The sequence below is a fragment of the Brassica napus genome, chromosome C4 (genome assembly GCF_020379485.1).
Source record: "Brassica napus cultivar Da-Ae chromosome C4, Da-Ae, whole genome shotgun sequence".
NCBI classification, from domain to species: Eukaryota; Viridiplantae; Streptophyta; class Magnoliopsida; order Brassicales; family Brassicaceae; genus Brassica; species Brassica napus.
The window spans coordinates 8,943,398-8,957,177 of record NC_063447.1 but is presented as its reverse complement, the minus strand read 5'-3'; the positions used below and the strand labels follow the sequence as shown (position 1 = coordinate 8,957,177).

General features: G+C 34.9%; 1 protein-coding gene across 1 annotated transcript; it reads right to left on the bottom strand.

The window, feature by feature from the left end:
• Window positions 1–11,343: 11,343 nt before the first annotated feature.
• On the bottom strand, window positions 11,344–12,451 carry LOC106392703. The gene is made up of 2 exons (XM_013833503.1): window positions 12,305–12,451; window positions 11,344–12,258 (listed from the first exon to the last, which is right to left on the bottom strand). Exons 1-2 carry the CDS (start codon window positions 12,449–12,451, stop codon window positions 11,344–11,346), a joined length of 1,062 nt encoding a protein of 353 aa, XP_013688957.1.
• Between the last annotated feature and the right edge of the window lie 1,329 nt (window positions 12,452–13,780).

The window sequence follows — 13,780 nt, the reverse complement described above, 5'->3', positions numbered from 1 at the left end:
CATATATCTCGTCGCAAATCGTGGTTACGTGATTCATGTCTTTGGAGTCTATAAATGAATAAATATGGCACCACTTATTATTTATATACCTAGATCATTAGGCAAGCGATAGGTTATCACGGAGGTTCGTATTCGTACATGCGGTCCGTGGCATTTAACTAATATATAGAACTTCATGCTTGATTCAGGATTGTATATATGTGGCCCCTTTATTCAACTAGATGATTGCTTGAATCACAAAAATAAACCAATAATTACTAATTAATGGTTTTCTAATGACCAAATATTCAAATCCAAATAAGGAGCTGGTGATCATCTAACACCTTATCGGATATATATAAACACAACTATAAGACGAAAATTAATTACTTTTTAGTGAAAGAAAACAAAAAGCGTCGAATCCGATAAGCAATAGGTAATCTGACATAAAAAAAATTAATTTGACATAAACTTTAATATTTTAAAGTGATGTTTCTTATATATGTGCATGTGCATCTAACCATGTACATATAGTATTTGGTAGTAGGTAAGATGTCATAAGTAATGTCGTACTGTAGTATATAAGATTTATATATTGTAATGATATATAATAATGTCAGCCGGAGTAATATAATAGCTTGTTGACATATATATGCATGAATTGTTGGCTAACTTGTGAATATCTCATAAATAAATAGGAAATCATTCAAGTTTTTGAAGTAGTTAGTTTGAGTGGTTGTATATAATGGAAATTATTTCATAATTATCAAATTCCTATTAAAATAGTATTTTAGTTTTTATATCGGAAGTGTATTGATGTGTTTAAAATAAGAAATTGTGATTTGCAGGGTTTGGATATGTAGAAAATGATGTGTGTTAAACATAAAATTGTGTGTGATTTGTAGGGATTGTACTAATGTAAGAAAGAAGTATATTATCAAGACGGCTCTTTATCACGGCTGCTCCTATACAGAGAGCGCCTATAACGACTTCTAAACTATTAAAACATTTGTTGTAATTATTGATAATTATAGTTCAATATGTATCCTGCTGACCACAATGGTCAGCATGACGAAGAAAACAAAATTGATTAAAATTTATATCCAATTTTTCAAATCGTTTTATAACTTCTTATTTTTTAGTTATTAGCCAATTAATGATTGGATTGAAAATGTTGTACACCAACCTGCCAGCATAGGTTTTTTTTAGTCTTCAGTTCTTCATATTATTTTTTTGAGTTTTGTTTTAAAATTACAAATCAGTTTTTAGCAAAAATAAAAAATACAAAACAGCGGAAATTAATATAAACGTAGGAAAAATTAATAAAAAAGAAAGTAATATTAAACCAAATCAAACAACTTAAAGACCGGTCAACCAAACCGGAGGGCGAGTGACATTACGTTAAAAAAAAAGAATTTTAGGGACATCATTTGATTTGTAAAAAAATATTGACTTAAATAAAATATTTTTCGCAGAACCTACTACAATCATAAGTATTTGTATTGTTATTGTTTTCTTAATAATGAAATAGTAAAGAAACCTAAGAGCATCATTGGTGGTTAAATGCCCATTTAGGTATTTTATTATTATATTTATTGTTATTTAATTATATATGTAAACCTTTAAATAACAAAAATAAAAATGAGCCAGTGATAGTTTGACATCAAAGGGTTGATCTTATAAACTTACGCTGCAGATGCCCTAACACATCTACTCGTTTCTTTCACTGTAAATAAAAAAGAGATTAAACTTTTATAGGAATTATAACTTTTATAAGCAAGCAACTACAAGGTGACCTCTTTCTTATTCATCAGCGATCACCTAGTTTTCGAAGCCACCCGAAAAAAATTTGGTGCCTAAACAAAAAGTTTATTGACAATACAAAACTCGGTCCTGAGCATAAGCTATACGATGGTCTTCTAAAGCTACATGTTTATAAATCGTAACTATTTTGGTTTATTTAACATACATATTTTTCTTTTAATAACATGGAAACAAACATATATATACGAACTATGAGTCTTGATGACAAAAGAAAACGAACTATGAGTCCATGGCAACAGAGAATAAAAGCTTTAGTTCCGGCTCGTCAGAAAATGGGTAAAGAAAAAGTGATTTTTTTTTTTTTTTTTTTTTTTTTGATAATCCAGAGTTCTCCGCTTCGCGGATCATTCCCTGGACCCGGTTAGGCAGCGGCCAGCTTCACCCGTGATTTTCGTTGTTTATGGACCACTCGAGTAAATGTAGTAATTCTTTTGTTTGCGTTTACTTGCTAAGCATAGGTCTACAATGAGAATGAATACGTTTTTGTTCTCATGTAGATACTTATGTTTGTGTTTACGTTAATTACAAAAGATGATTGATAGAAATAGTAAAACTTTTGATTTCTATTAAAAAAAAAAGAACGATATTATTTACCATGTACACATTTTTTTACCATGTACACTTTTTTTTTTGAAAAAAGGAGGAAAACAAAAAAGGCAAGACTTCAGTTGTGTAGAGTTTTAAACCCAAAAAGGCTTTAATTGTGTAGAAACATATGCTACTGAGTAGTCATTTATATTAATTAGCCTACTATGATAACTGTATTTTTTTTTCTTTTATTCAACGATCAATCTCAGTTCGTAGTGGAAAAATATTGTGGGAAGGGACAACAAAGGTGAAAAGGATGGTTTGAACTTTGAAGCGGGGAAGTGTTGAGAAGGGATACAAGTGGAAGAATTATTGGACCATACATTGGGCCACCATACTTTTGACTTTGTCGATAGTCAAAGGTTTAGAGCTTCTCGAAATTCTTCTAATAGCCCCATTAAACTCAAGTGATCATTTGTTCAAAAAAAAAAAAAAAAAACTCAAGTGATGTTATAAAAATAATATAAAATTCTATCTTTATTCATAACATACATGTTCATTATATAAGAGATTACACCGTCATAGATAAATGAAAAGATTACAAATCTTAATCTCTTGGTTATGAGTCATCCACAATCTGGTTCATAACACTCCCCCTTGGATGCCATAACCATTTAGATCTTGTAATGTGCTTTAATGTTGTTTCATTAAAACCTTACCAGGAAAACTCAATTGGGACAAAACCATGGTGAAGGAAAAAGAGTACAACACACATTACTCCCTCTGATTTGGACATTACTGAAGGTCCTTTGGACCTCTCTAATTTTCTGTAATCTGTGGGTGATGAAGATCTTGAGCAGAATATGCTTCGTCCTCGAACATGATAGTTGGTTCTTCTTTACCATCGGCCATGCCACAATCTGATCAAACATATTGAGTCATCGACCTCAAATACACACACACGAAATCTTGGATGATGTTGCTGTGATATGCGTGTACCACCATGTGTAAAACATAACCTGTCTGAAAACAAATCAACAAAACCAAATAACCCCTCTTTGGGCTGGTTAGTATAAAATAAACCAAAATCAAAGGCTTCTTCATCGTCCTTCTTATGGACCAATCAGATCAGTGTCTAAAACAAGACTTCTGCATCGTCCATCTCAGGACTAAATGGACTTCTTTATCATCCACCTTTGGACTGAATGGATCAGTGTCCAAAACAAGTGATCTCACGCCCATGTATTAGATAATGAGTGAGACCGGTCCATATTAAATCTCTTGAGCACCCTTTTCTGTATATACTATTTGATGCACAAAGATTTCATTGTTAATGTACTCAAGATGTAATCCCAAACAAAACTTTGTTTTCCAAGATCTTTCATCTCAAACTCTTTCTTGAGATATTCAACTGTTTGGAAAATTGTATCCAGAGGTTCCTAGGATATTCAGATCATATACTTTGATGATTATCAATATTGTTCTCGAGAACTTGTTGTACTTTCAGCTTAATACCCTCTAATACTTTCATTATCCAGTGGACCATATAAATATGCAGTCACTACATCAACTTGTTGCAAGTCTAATTTTCTCTCTTATATAGCCAGACTTATGAGAAATCTAAAAGTAGTTGCATCCACCACATGGGAGTATGTCTCCTCATAATCTATTACTGGTCTTTGTGAGAATCCTTGTGCAACATCAACTTTATATCTCACGATTTCTATTCCTCACAAGACCCATTTATATCCACTAGTTTTAACATCATAATGCGTCTTAATCATATGGCCAAATACGCTTTTCTTCTCTAAACTATTTAACCCCACGTTTCCATTCAATCCAATCTGTTCTACGAGTGCGCACTCTTATATTGACGTGGGTACATGATCCTCGTTTATATTCATAAATTCAAGTGCTACCTTGTATGCAAATAAATCATCTTATGTCGACATTCCTTATTGGTTCCATTATGTTCCAGACATGATATAATCGATTGAGATTCATTATTATCAGGACTTTTAATACTTTGCAGCTTGGCGTCCCAAGCTACATTGTTTGGTACCTGTACCTTAGAGATGACCGGCCTTATCTCCATGTCTGGGATGGTTTCCTTAGTAACCTCAGATTTGGATTTTGATTATCATTCTCTACACCTTTATTTTGTTTCCGAGGATTCTTATCTTTTGGAACCTATTTGGTCTACCACGTTTCATACGTTGTCTAGACTCTGTAGCGACTTGACTGTGTCTCTTCTTGGACATCAAATTCGTTGGTGCTTTACAAGCTGGTTTATATATGACTTAGTCATTCTTTTTCGGGTCAGCAAATGTGTCTGGCATTTGATTAGCTAGCTTTGTAAATGTATAATATTTGGACGTCTATTTCACATTCTTTAGTCTGAGGATCTTGCCAAGACATTGATGGTTGATTCCATTATATTTCTTTTACCATTCTTTTACCAGCTTTATTATTTTTCTCCTCCTGGTCTTAAAATAATCTGTGTACCTGGCCTCAAATATAATCACCCATAGTTGGCTCAAGGTACTTTATTATTGTGGGAGAATCATATCCAACATATATCCCCATCCTTCTTTTGAGGTCCCATCTTAGTTCTTTGTGGTGGAGCAATTAGTACATAGACAGCACATCTAAATGTCTTATGATGGGGTATGTCTGGCTCTTGACCCGTTAATAATTGTGATAGGGGATATCTATGCTCACTAAATGGCCTGATGCGTATTAACTTAGGTGTATGTAAATTTCGTGTGACCCAAGCTGTGAATGAGAGTTTTGACCTCATAAGTTATGGTCTATCAATCAGCTATTTGCGTTTTAAAAGATTTTGGCCAAGTCGTTCTTGGTATGGACATGTATCACAGAATTGTCCACACTTACCCCCATGGACATACCATAATCATTTAAACGCTTGAGACATGTATTCACCAGTATTATCTAGACTGATAGTCTTTATTATGAAAAAGGGGCTCGTAACCATTTTACTGGTGATGGCCTAATGAGTTTCCCTTGTGTACATGCTACACACGTGAGATTCTTTGGGATAAGTCTTCTTATCTTTTAATGTGTGCCTTTTGAATATCAATTTTTTCATTATGTTTGGACCAGGATGGTCAATCCCGTTGTGCCATAAAGTGTATATTTTTGCAGGCTTTTAGCCTCTATCATACTGATCTATGCATAGTCTAGGTCAGTAGAGAATGCAAGTATAGTCTTTAGGACTTATTATGGCCTTGGGCGATTTTCTACATATATTTAAAGGAAGTCTTTGTTTCTTTCGCCAATTGTTTCAATATGAAAACCATTCATTCTTATATCTTTAAAACTCAATAGGCTGCTCTTGCTCTTAGAGCTGGGTGAATATAAGGCATCACTGATTTCTAGATGCATAACCTTATGCAATAATATATTAGCCAAGCCATAGTCTTCTTTCAGACTGGTGATACCTGCTTTAGTACTTATATTGGCGTTTTTCAGTGTACTCATATAGAAAAATCATTCATTCATTTAATCTAAGCAGACAATGTAATAGAAATAAATTCAAGGAGATAAAAATCAGAGAAAGCATACAAGCAAAGCAATCACACAAGTTTGATGTCGAAATCAGATTATCAACTTGATTCTTTTAGGCAATCATAAGTTTCATATTCCGTAAGATCATCTCTTTCATGATCAAAAATCATCTTTACCATCTTTATATACCAAGTGGGCTTCAAGATTCTTTCCTTTCAGACTCTCTTGATAGAGGTCACAAAGATGTTTGGGAGTCATTCATATCTTAGCCCAATGGTTCCCCATTCCACATCTATGGCTTACTGATTTGGTCAAGCTTTGTGGTTTAAAGGATATACCACGGCCACTGCCTTGACCATGGCTCAAATTGGGTTGATAAATACGGCCTCTGCCATAGTGATTCCCACGGCCAAATGTGTTATAGTGGCCATGGCCACGTCTTTTCCACCCTCCACGGCCATGACCGTGTGGTCTATCATTCTGGACGTGGTTACCTTTTTTTTTCTTCTGCGGCCTTATTGGTATCAGGTAATGGGGTTAATCCAGGAGGTCTCAATTCACTGTTTCTCATCAGTAATCCATTATTTTGCCTAGCTAGCAATAGACTCATCCACGGACTTATAGTCCTGGATTCTGGGATTCCTCCAATCAAATAGGGCATTTGGTAATAACACCGTTCTTTGGTGATCATATCTCGATTTTTAACTCTGTCCAAAGGTCTAGAGGATTCTCTATAGTCAGATACTGATCTTTGAGACTCTTAATAAGATGATGACTAATAATTAATATTGCCATGTATCAATCTTTCTCATTGGCATCATTGCCTTCTACGATACATTCACCAAGTCTTTTTGACTTTAGGATAATCTTTGTATCCAATGCCCACCGTAAATAATCATCGCCAGAGAGATTTAGGGCAGCAAAATCCAGGTTGATTTTTGACATCTCAAATCATATATCACTTAATTCGGATTTCAATCTTGTGAGGACAATGAAACTATCAATCTTAAAGGCATTTAATCAATCAGTCAATTTCTAGCAAGTCTCAGCAATACTATTTCTATGTACTCATAATATTATGGTTTATCAAGACTAGCAAAAACGGATTCAATTAATCATGCAATTAGGGTTTAACAATCAATGGATTTTAGCAAGACTAGTAAAAATATTTATTAATCACTCAATCAGTTTCAAGGTTGATTTTAGCAATACTAGAATATAGATTTCAAGCATGAATTTCAATGAATCAGTTTCAAGGTTGATTGGTATTTAGCATAAACCGTGTGTAAATAATCTATCTAGTATCCGAATTTATCAAACCTCCAAAACATATAATCAGATCAATCAATTTAATAGAACTCATAAGCATAATGAATTTAGGGTTTCAAGTTTCAGATATGCGGATTAAGGTTAGGACTGGAATTAGGGTTTCATGATTTCTAATCAGATCAATCAATAAAATCGAACTTAGCATACAATCTTAAACCTCAAGACATTAGATTTTATAATGAATCTATCAACCTAGCATACAGATTCTCAATTCTTAAAGACATCCAAATCAGATCAATATAACCTATCATACAGATTATTCAGGGTTTCTATTTAAAACAGATCAGATTACAGAACTGTCAATCCTAGCAGATGATATTAAACCTCAAAATTCATGCAACCAGATCATTCGGATTTTAAACAAGTAAACCTCAATCAATCTATCAACCTATTGGATTATATAAGCAAAGCAAGCTAGCAACCTATCGGATTCAATCAATGTTTTAACAGGCTGGTCGGTTTAAACAATTTTAAATCAGATGAACAATTAACCAAGTAGGATGAGAAAATAAATCTATCAATCCTAACTGTGATTAAAGCATTAATAAAAACAAGCAGGTCAGATTTAATCAAGACTTAAACAGATCAGAATTATTAAACTAGCAGGATAGAATAATAAATCTAACAACTTAACGGTCAAACAATTCTAGCAACATAGCATCAGATTCAATCAGATTTAAAACCTCAATGATCAAAACCGAAAACAGTTTTGATTTCAAAATATTCGATTAGGGTTTTAATATGTGATTTGATAATTATAGTATAATTAATTCTGATACTTATATTATTTAGGGTTTATAGATATAAGGTTAGGGTTTATCGGATTTTAACTTTTAAAAACCGATTGGGGTTTTAATCATGTATGAACATGATTTAGGGTTTGGGGTAGGATTTTTGATCTATTACCCTATGGTTTTGATTCATAAAGATTAGGGTTTTAGGGTTTCATTCTTTATCAATCAATCCATATTTGATTATGGGTTCTTAGGTTTTGAATTACCTTTTAACCTTAGATGATTGTTGAATCGGACCACCGAAGGAGTTGAGCCGCGAGCTGGACACGAACGGGACGCGAGCTGGAATGGATCGAGTCGCTTCTATTGGGTCGTAGACGTCTTTTGTTGCTTGATCGGGAATGCCTTGATCGTCGGACGCGAACTGTCTGATGCTGTCGCGAACGAGGAAGAGGTCGCGTGCTGGAGCTGCTCTCGGGTCGCGAACGTCTGAGCTAGGATCAGGAACGCCTTGGGCTGAAGCTGATCGGGGACGCGAGCTGGAACAGATGCGGGAACAAGAGACGCGATCGGGGTTTAGGGTTCGTCGGATCGCCGGCTAGGGTTAGGGTTTTAGGGTTTTTCGATTTGGGTATTAGCTTAGGGATTTAGAGTTTTGTGCTGATAACGTGTTATAAAAGTAATGGAAAAATCTATTTTTATTCATAACATAGAGGTTCCTTATATAGGAGATTACACCGTCATAGATAAATGGAAAGATTACAAATCATAATCTCTTTGTTATGAGTCATCCACAATCTGGTTCGTAACAAGTGATCTATACAAAGAAATCTGTAAATCAAGTTTCAGATTACATTCAGACATGTATTGGCGACTTCTATTGACTCCGGTTATCTCTATTTATTATTCTATGTAGCTTCGCCCCTTTTTTTGAATATGTATTGGTTACCTAGCTAGGTTTTACTCCTATGTTTTTGTCTTCATACATGACCAATCGGTCACTAACTATAACTCCAGTCAGAAATTTTCTAATATGCAAGAAAGCGACAATAGCTATGACGTCAGTCTTTAAATGTTAAAAGTAATCATCTGGCAAGATAAGATCGGATCATCACATACAATTAGTTTAGTGGGATCACATAAAAACATTTTTGCACTCGCTTAATATCATTATTACTAGACTACATATAATTGCAAATGATAAAGAAAATATGAAGCAGTTTATTACTAGATTACATATAGCTAGAAATGATAAATAAAGCAAATATGAAGAAGTGTATTACTAGATTACATACAATTACAATGTTAAAGCAAATATGAAGAGGTTTATACTAGATTACATATAATTACAAATGATAAAGCAAATATGAAGAAGTTATTACGGTCAAACAAATGCGTATCACTTTATATATATATATATATATATATTTGATTTACGATCGTATTCTTTTGAGTTTTTTTTTTTAATATTGAGACGAGATTATTATTATAAGTTGTCGGCATTTTTACTAAATGCCATTTTCACATGGATGATCAGTGATAGATAGAGTTGTAGTCAAAGGTAAACGATCGAGTCGTCGTAGCAACCATTCAGCATTATGAAACACTTGTTTATATTGATAGATATAGAACAATATTTGGTTCAAATGTTTTCAAGAACCGTAATAAGCTTCAAATCAAAACTAAATGTTATGTCACTGAGTAAAGAGGTATATATCATTCATATTCTAATGTTGGTTTCTTCAAAATTTCGATGCGGATCACTAACACATATCATTAAAAATGATTATATGACTTGATGGCATAATTTTATATTTCTATAACTACATATGTTTGAGCTTATAGATTTTTGATAGAGTATTATGATTTGTATGTTATATCTGCCTTCTGTACGTAGTCAAGCGGTAGACAGGACTTGAAAATGTGATACAATATTTTCTTAGAGGTTTGGACTTTCATTAAACAATTACAATTATGTGAAAAGTTTAGATTTGAGTTTCAGCCTAAACAATTATATAGTGTTACGATAAATGATCTGGTTACCTATTGATATTATAGTCGGAAAATATTCCAAATTTAGATTATGTAATATACTGATTTTTTGAGAAAAAAAATTACACTAGAACACTACAGTCACTACTAAATTTATTGTCATTTGGCCGATCAATCGATGGAATATATCAAACAAAAAACACATGTTTATCCGTGCTAGTGCACAAGTCCGATAATATCAACATGCGAATCAAAGTTGGTCTAGAAACTACACCAAATTTGTTGTTTTGGTGTCATGATCTTTTTGTCATCTCCAACAAAAACACCAAATTTTAAATATTATATATTATTTGATGTTTTCAGTTTTTAAAGTTCTATATTTTTATTATTTGTAATGTATGAATAATTATTTTTTCACATTTAGATTATTATTTATATTTCATTATTTGTAAATGATAAATAAAAATAATAATTTAGTGATTTATTTTGAAAATAAAAATTAATTTTTTTTTAATTATGTGAAAATAAATTAAAAATACAAATCACATAATATATGTATGTTTAATTATAAATTTGATAGCAATAGAATTATATTATTAATTAAAATATGTATTTTAAAGTTTTGGTGTGATAAATAGTGTTACACTAAATTTAGTGTAATACTATTTACATTACACCAAATTTGGTGAAATGGTGTCAAATTTAATGTTTTGTTCGAGAATAAATTATACAAAATTTGGTGTTTTGATGTTTTGTTGGAGATGGGGTAAGCAAAAGAAAAAAGAAACAAGATACGCCATTCTTGACAATGGTACATGCATGAACGTATGTTAATCTGGTGATGGAATCTATCAAATAGTTCAAGGGCATGTGCACATTTTATTCATGAATCTTTCACTGCAAGCGTGGCAGCATCAGACATGTAATCATTAATCAATCAAATCATATTCACATGACAAGTGATGATTCAATGAATAACAACGAATACTACTATTTTGAAACTTCTGCGAAGAAGAAACCAAAAAAAGAAGAAGCAAACAGTGATTTAGAACTGCCACTGTATGATCCACTAAGATAAGACGGGATGATTAGTAATGCATCAACAAAACGTCAATTATGAAACAACGTACGCCTTTAACGTATACGTTATTTGTCACAATTTCATTGCTTCGTGTGTGTTTCCATATATACATTTCACCATTTCAAATGTTTTTTTTTTTTTTTTGATAAAAGGTTTTCAATTAAAAGCATAAGAGAGCAAATTTGGCTTAGTAGGCTAAGTACGTAGCATTTACATTTAAAATAATCCAATCTAAATTTGTAGTGCCCAAAAGGAGAGAGCCCAAAAATGGAGTAGTTTTAGAGCCCAAGTGTTAGAGCCCAAGTCTTAACACCAGTGAAACTTTGGAAATAACGGAGTGGTCGACGATCAAGTTGAGATCACTGGAGGGGGGAGAGATGAGGCAAACCAGAGGGTAAGCATGACGGATGAGAGTTGAGGGTCGTCAGGTCTGATGCTGGCAATCCTTCTTTTGATCGTTCTATCTATGTCGGAGGTTAGAGAGGAAGCCGATCGGTAGTTGTTTCGGTGAAGCCTGTGATTCCTTTCTGTCCAGAGAGCATAGATTGTTGCCTGCCATGTGAGCAATAATAGGTACCTCTCTGCTTTAGTTCCAGCGAAGTTATGGAGGAAGTCAAGAATCTCAAGCCACGAGCAAGGGGATTGGTGTTGCATACGGTGGATGAGGGAAGACCAAATATCCCAAGAGAAGCTGCAATCAAAGAAAAGGTGAGATCTTGTCTCCAATGAAGAATTGCAAAATAAGCAGGCTCCGTCTGTGATAAGTCCCCAGTTCATAAGTCTATCTCGAGTTGGAGATCGATTTAGCACCATCAGCCAAGTGAGGAACCGATGCTTGGGGATTCCCTTTGAGAACCAAACCTCTTTATACCACGAAACCTGAGGGAGTTGTTCCTGCAGCAAGTTGTAGACTTGTCGAGTGGAGTATCGCGTTTTTTGTGAGCCACCAGGACACCAGACATAAACATCAGCTTCCCCTGTGATGGTGAGTTGAAGCAGAAACGTGTATATTCTAACTTGGTTATCGGACCTTGCAGGTGGGAGGACCCAATGATCAATTTCCCATAGCTCCGCCAGTGTGGCTGTTGAAGGAATACCCGTTCTAGAGGAAGGCTCATCCCTCAGATATGTTGATAATCTGCCGTAGGGCGACCAATTACAGGACCATAAGTAAGTAGTTTCTCCATTTCCAATACTTCTTTTGATCCAGTCGTAGACATGCTCTCTTAGTAGAAGAAGTTGATTTGCTTGCCATGAATTTTTCTGCTTTGTATTTATGACCCAAAAATTGTTGAGATCACCATCTAACACTTTTCTTGTGAGCCAGTTGGACCAGATCGATTCCTGCTTGAAGAATAATATCCAGATCAGCTTCAGTACAGATGCCAGATTCCACAAGTGCAAGTTTTTGAGTCCTAATCCTCCTTCTTTCTTTGGGGTGCAGACTGATGTCCATGACACTTTTTGCTGAGTAAGGACCCTCTCTTCAGCCCTTCCACCATTTCAAATGTTGTATCTGTACAACCTTATTTGCCTTATTTTCAACATGCCAACCTGTTGAATTCTAATTCGGCGATGGATGCAAATGCACGTCATCTATATTGTCTCGTAAAATCATCGCATGTTTTATTGAACATCAACATCAATTATGATGAAATCTCATAGTTGATTGGATACGGAAACCAAATGTTTGTGGTAAACAATCATGCCACAAAGTCAATGCATTCTCACAGGCCCGGCCCAGCCAATTCTAAATTTAGTGCCTGGTTGATTATCTTTAAAAGTATGCAATTTGCACTTTTCCCAAGTTTCCTTGTGTTTTCGCTAGACTAGACAGTTTATAGAGACCCGAAAATCTGAATTTGAATCGACTAAAAATACAGGTTAGGATTCAGTCTGGATACATATATTTATCAACGTGGCGATGGACATAACATATAAACTGTTATGTCGTTTTCGAGTGAAAGAGTGACATATTCGTTACATTGCTAGATCAATACTGATAACATTTAAAAAAAAATAATAATAATAATACTGATAACATAGATTTCTTCTAATATATAGTTGACAGATTGTGGCTATTTCATCACAATAAACTTCTACCGACTAAACGTCTAGCTGGCTAAGGCGTCAACTGTCAACAAGTCTAACAAAATGTTTAGCAAAAAAAAAAGAAAAAGAAAAGAGAATAAGTGCGACTATGAATTATAATAGCCTATGTTACGTTCAAGGGAATGGTAGTTGGGTTCCATTGGACGACCGGTGGCGCGTCCGCGCGCGTGCCGGCGTCGGTGGTTCACCTTTTTCCGGTTAAGTCAAGGATCTCCGCTGTGGGCTTCGATCTACCGATTTCCCCGACATGCTGACGGCTCTGGGCTAGGGTTCGGCGCCAAGAAGGGCTCGGCTTGTACGGTGCTCCATACGGCGGCGTTGCTGTTTTCTCTGGATCCGTGGTGAGGGGTGAAGAACGGTTAATCGAAGCGGCAGTCGACTCGTGAGTTCAGTTGGTTTCCGGGGAGTAGAGGCTCTCTCAGCTTTACGACCGCCGGCCTTTGTTCCCGGGAGACGGTGGCTCTGTTAGCACCGTCATCGCCGGCTCCTGCTCCCGGAAGGCGGTAACTCAGTTAGTATCGTTCTTCTCGGTTCTGGTTTTTTCTTTTAGCGTTAGTCTTTGTAGTTCTTTCTGGATCTTCTTTCTCTGTGTAGTCTGATTCTCAAAGTTTCAAAGCTCTTCCGCCTCTTGATCTCTCACCTGAAACGACTCGTGAATGTCGGGGGTGTTGGG

Excerpts from the sequence above, each read along its gene's own strand:
- LOC106392703 (XM_013833503.1), bottom strand. The coding sequence starts at position 12,451 with ATGGACATCAGTCTGCACCCCAAAGAAAGAAGGAGGATTAGGACTCAA. Across the intron at positions 12,259-12,304 it reads AACTGGCTCACAAGAAAAGT|AAAAATTCATGGCAAGCAAA; the intron begins GTTAGATGGTGA and ends AATACAAAGCAG.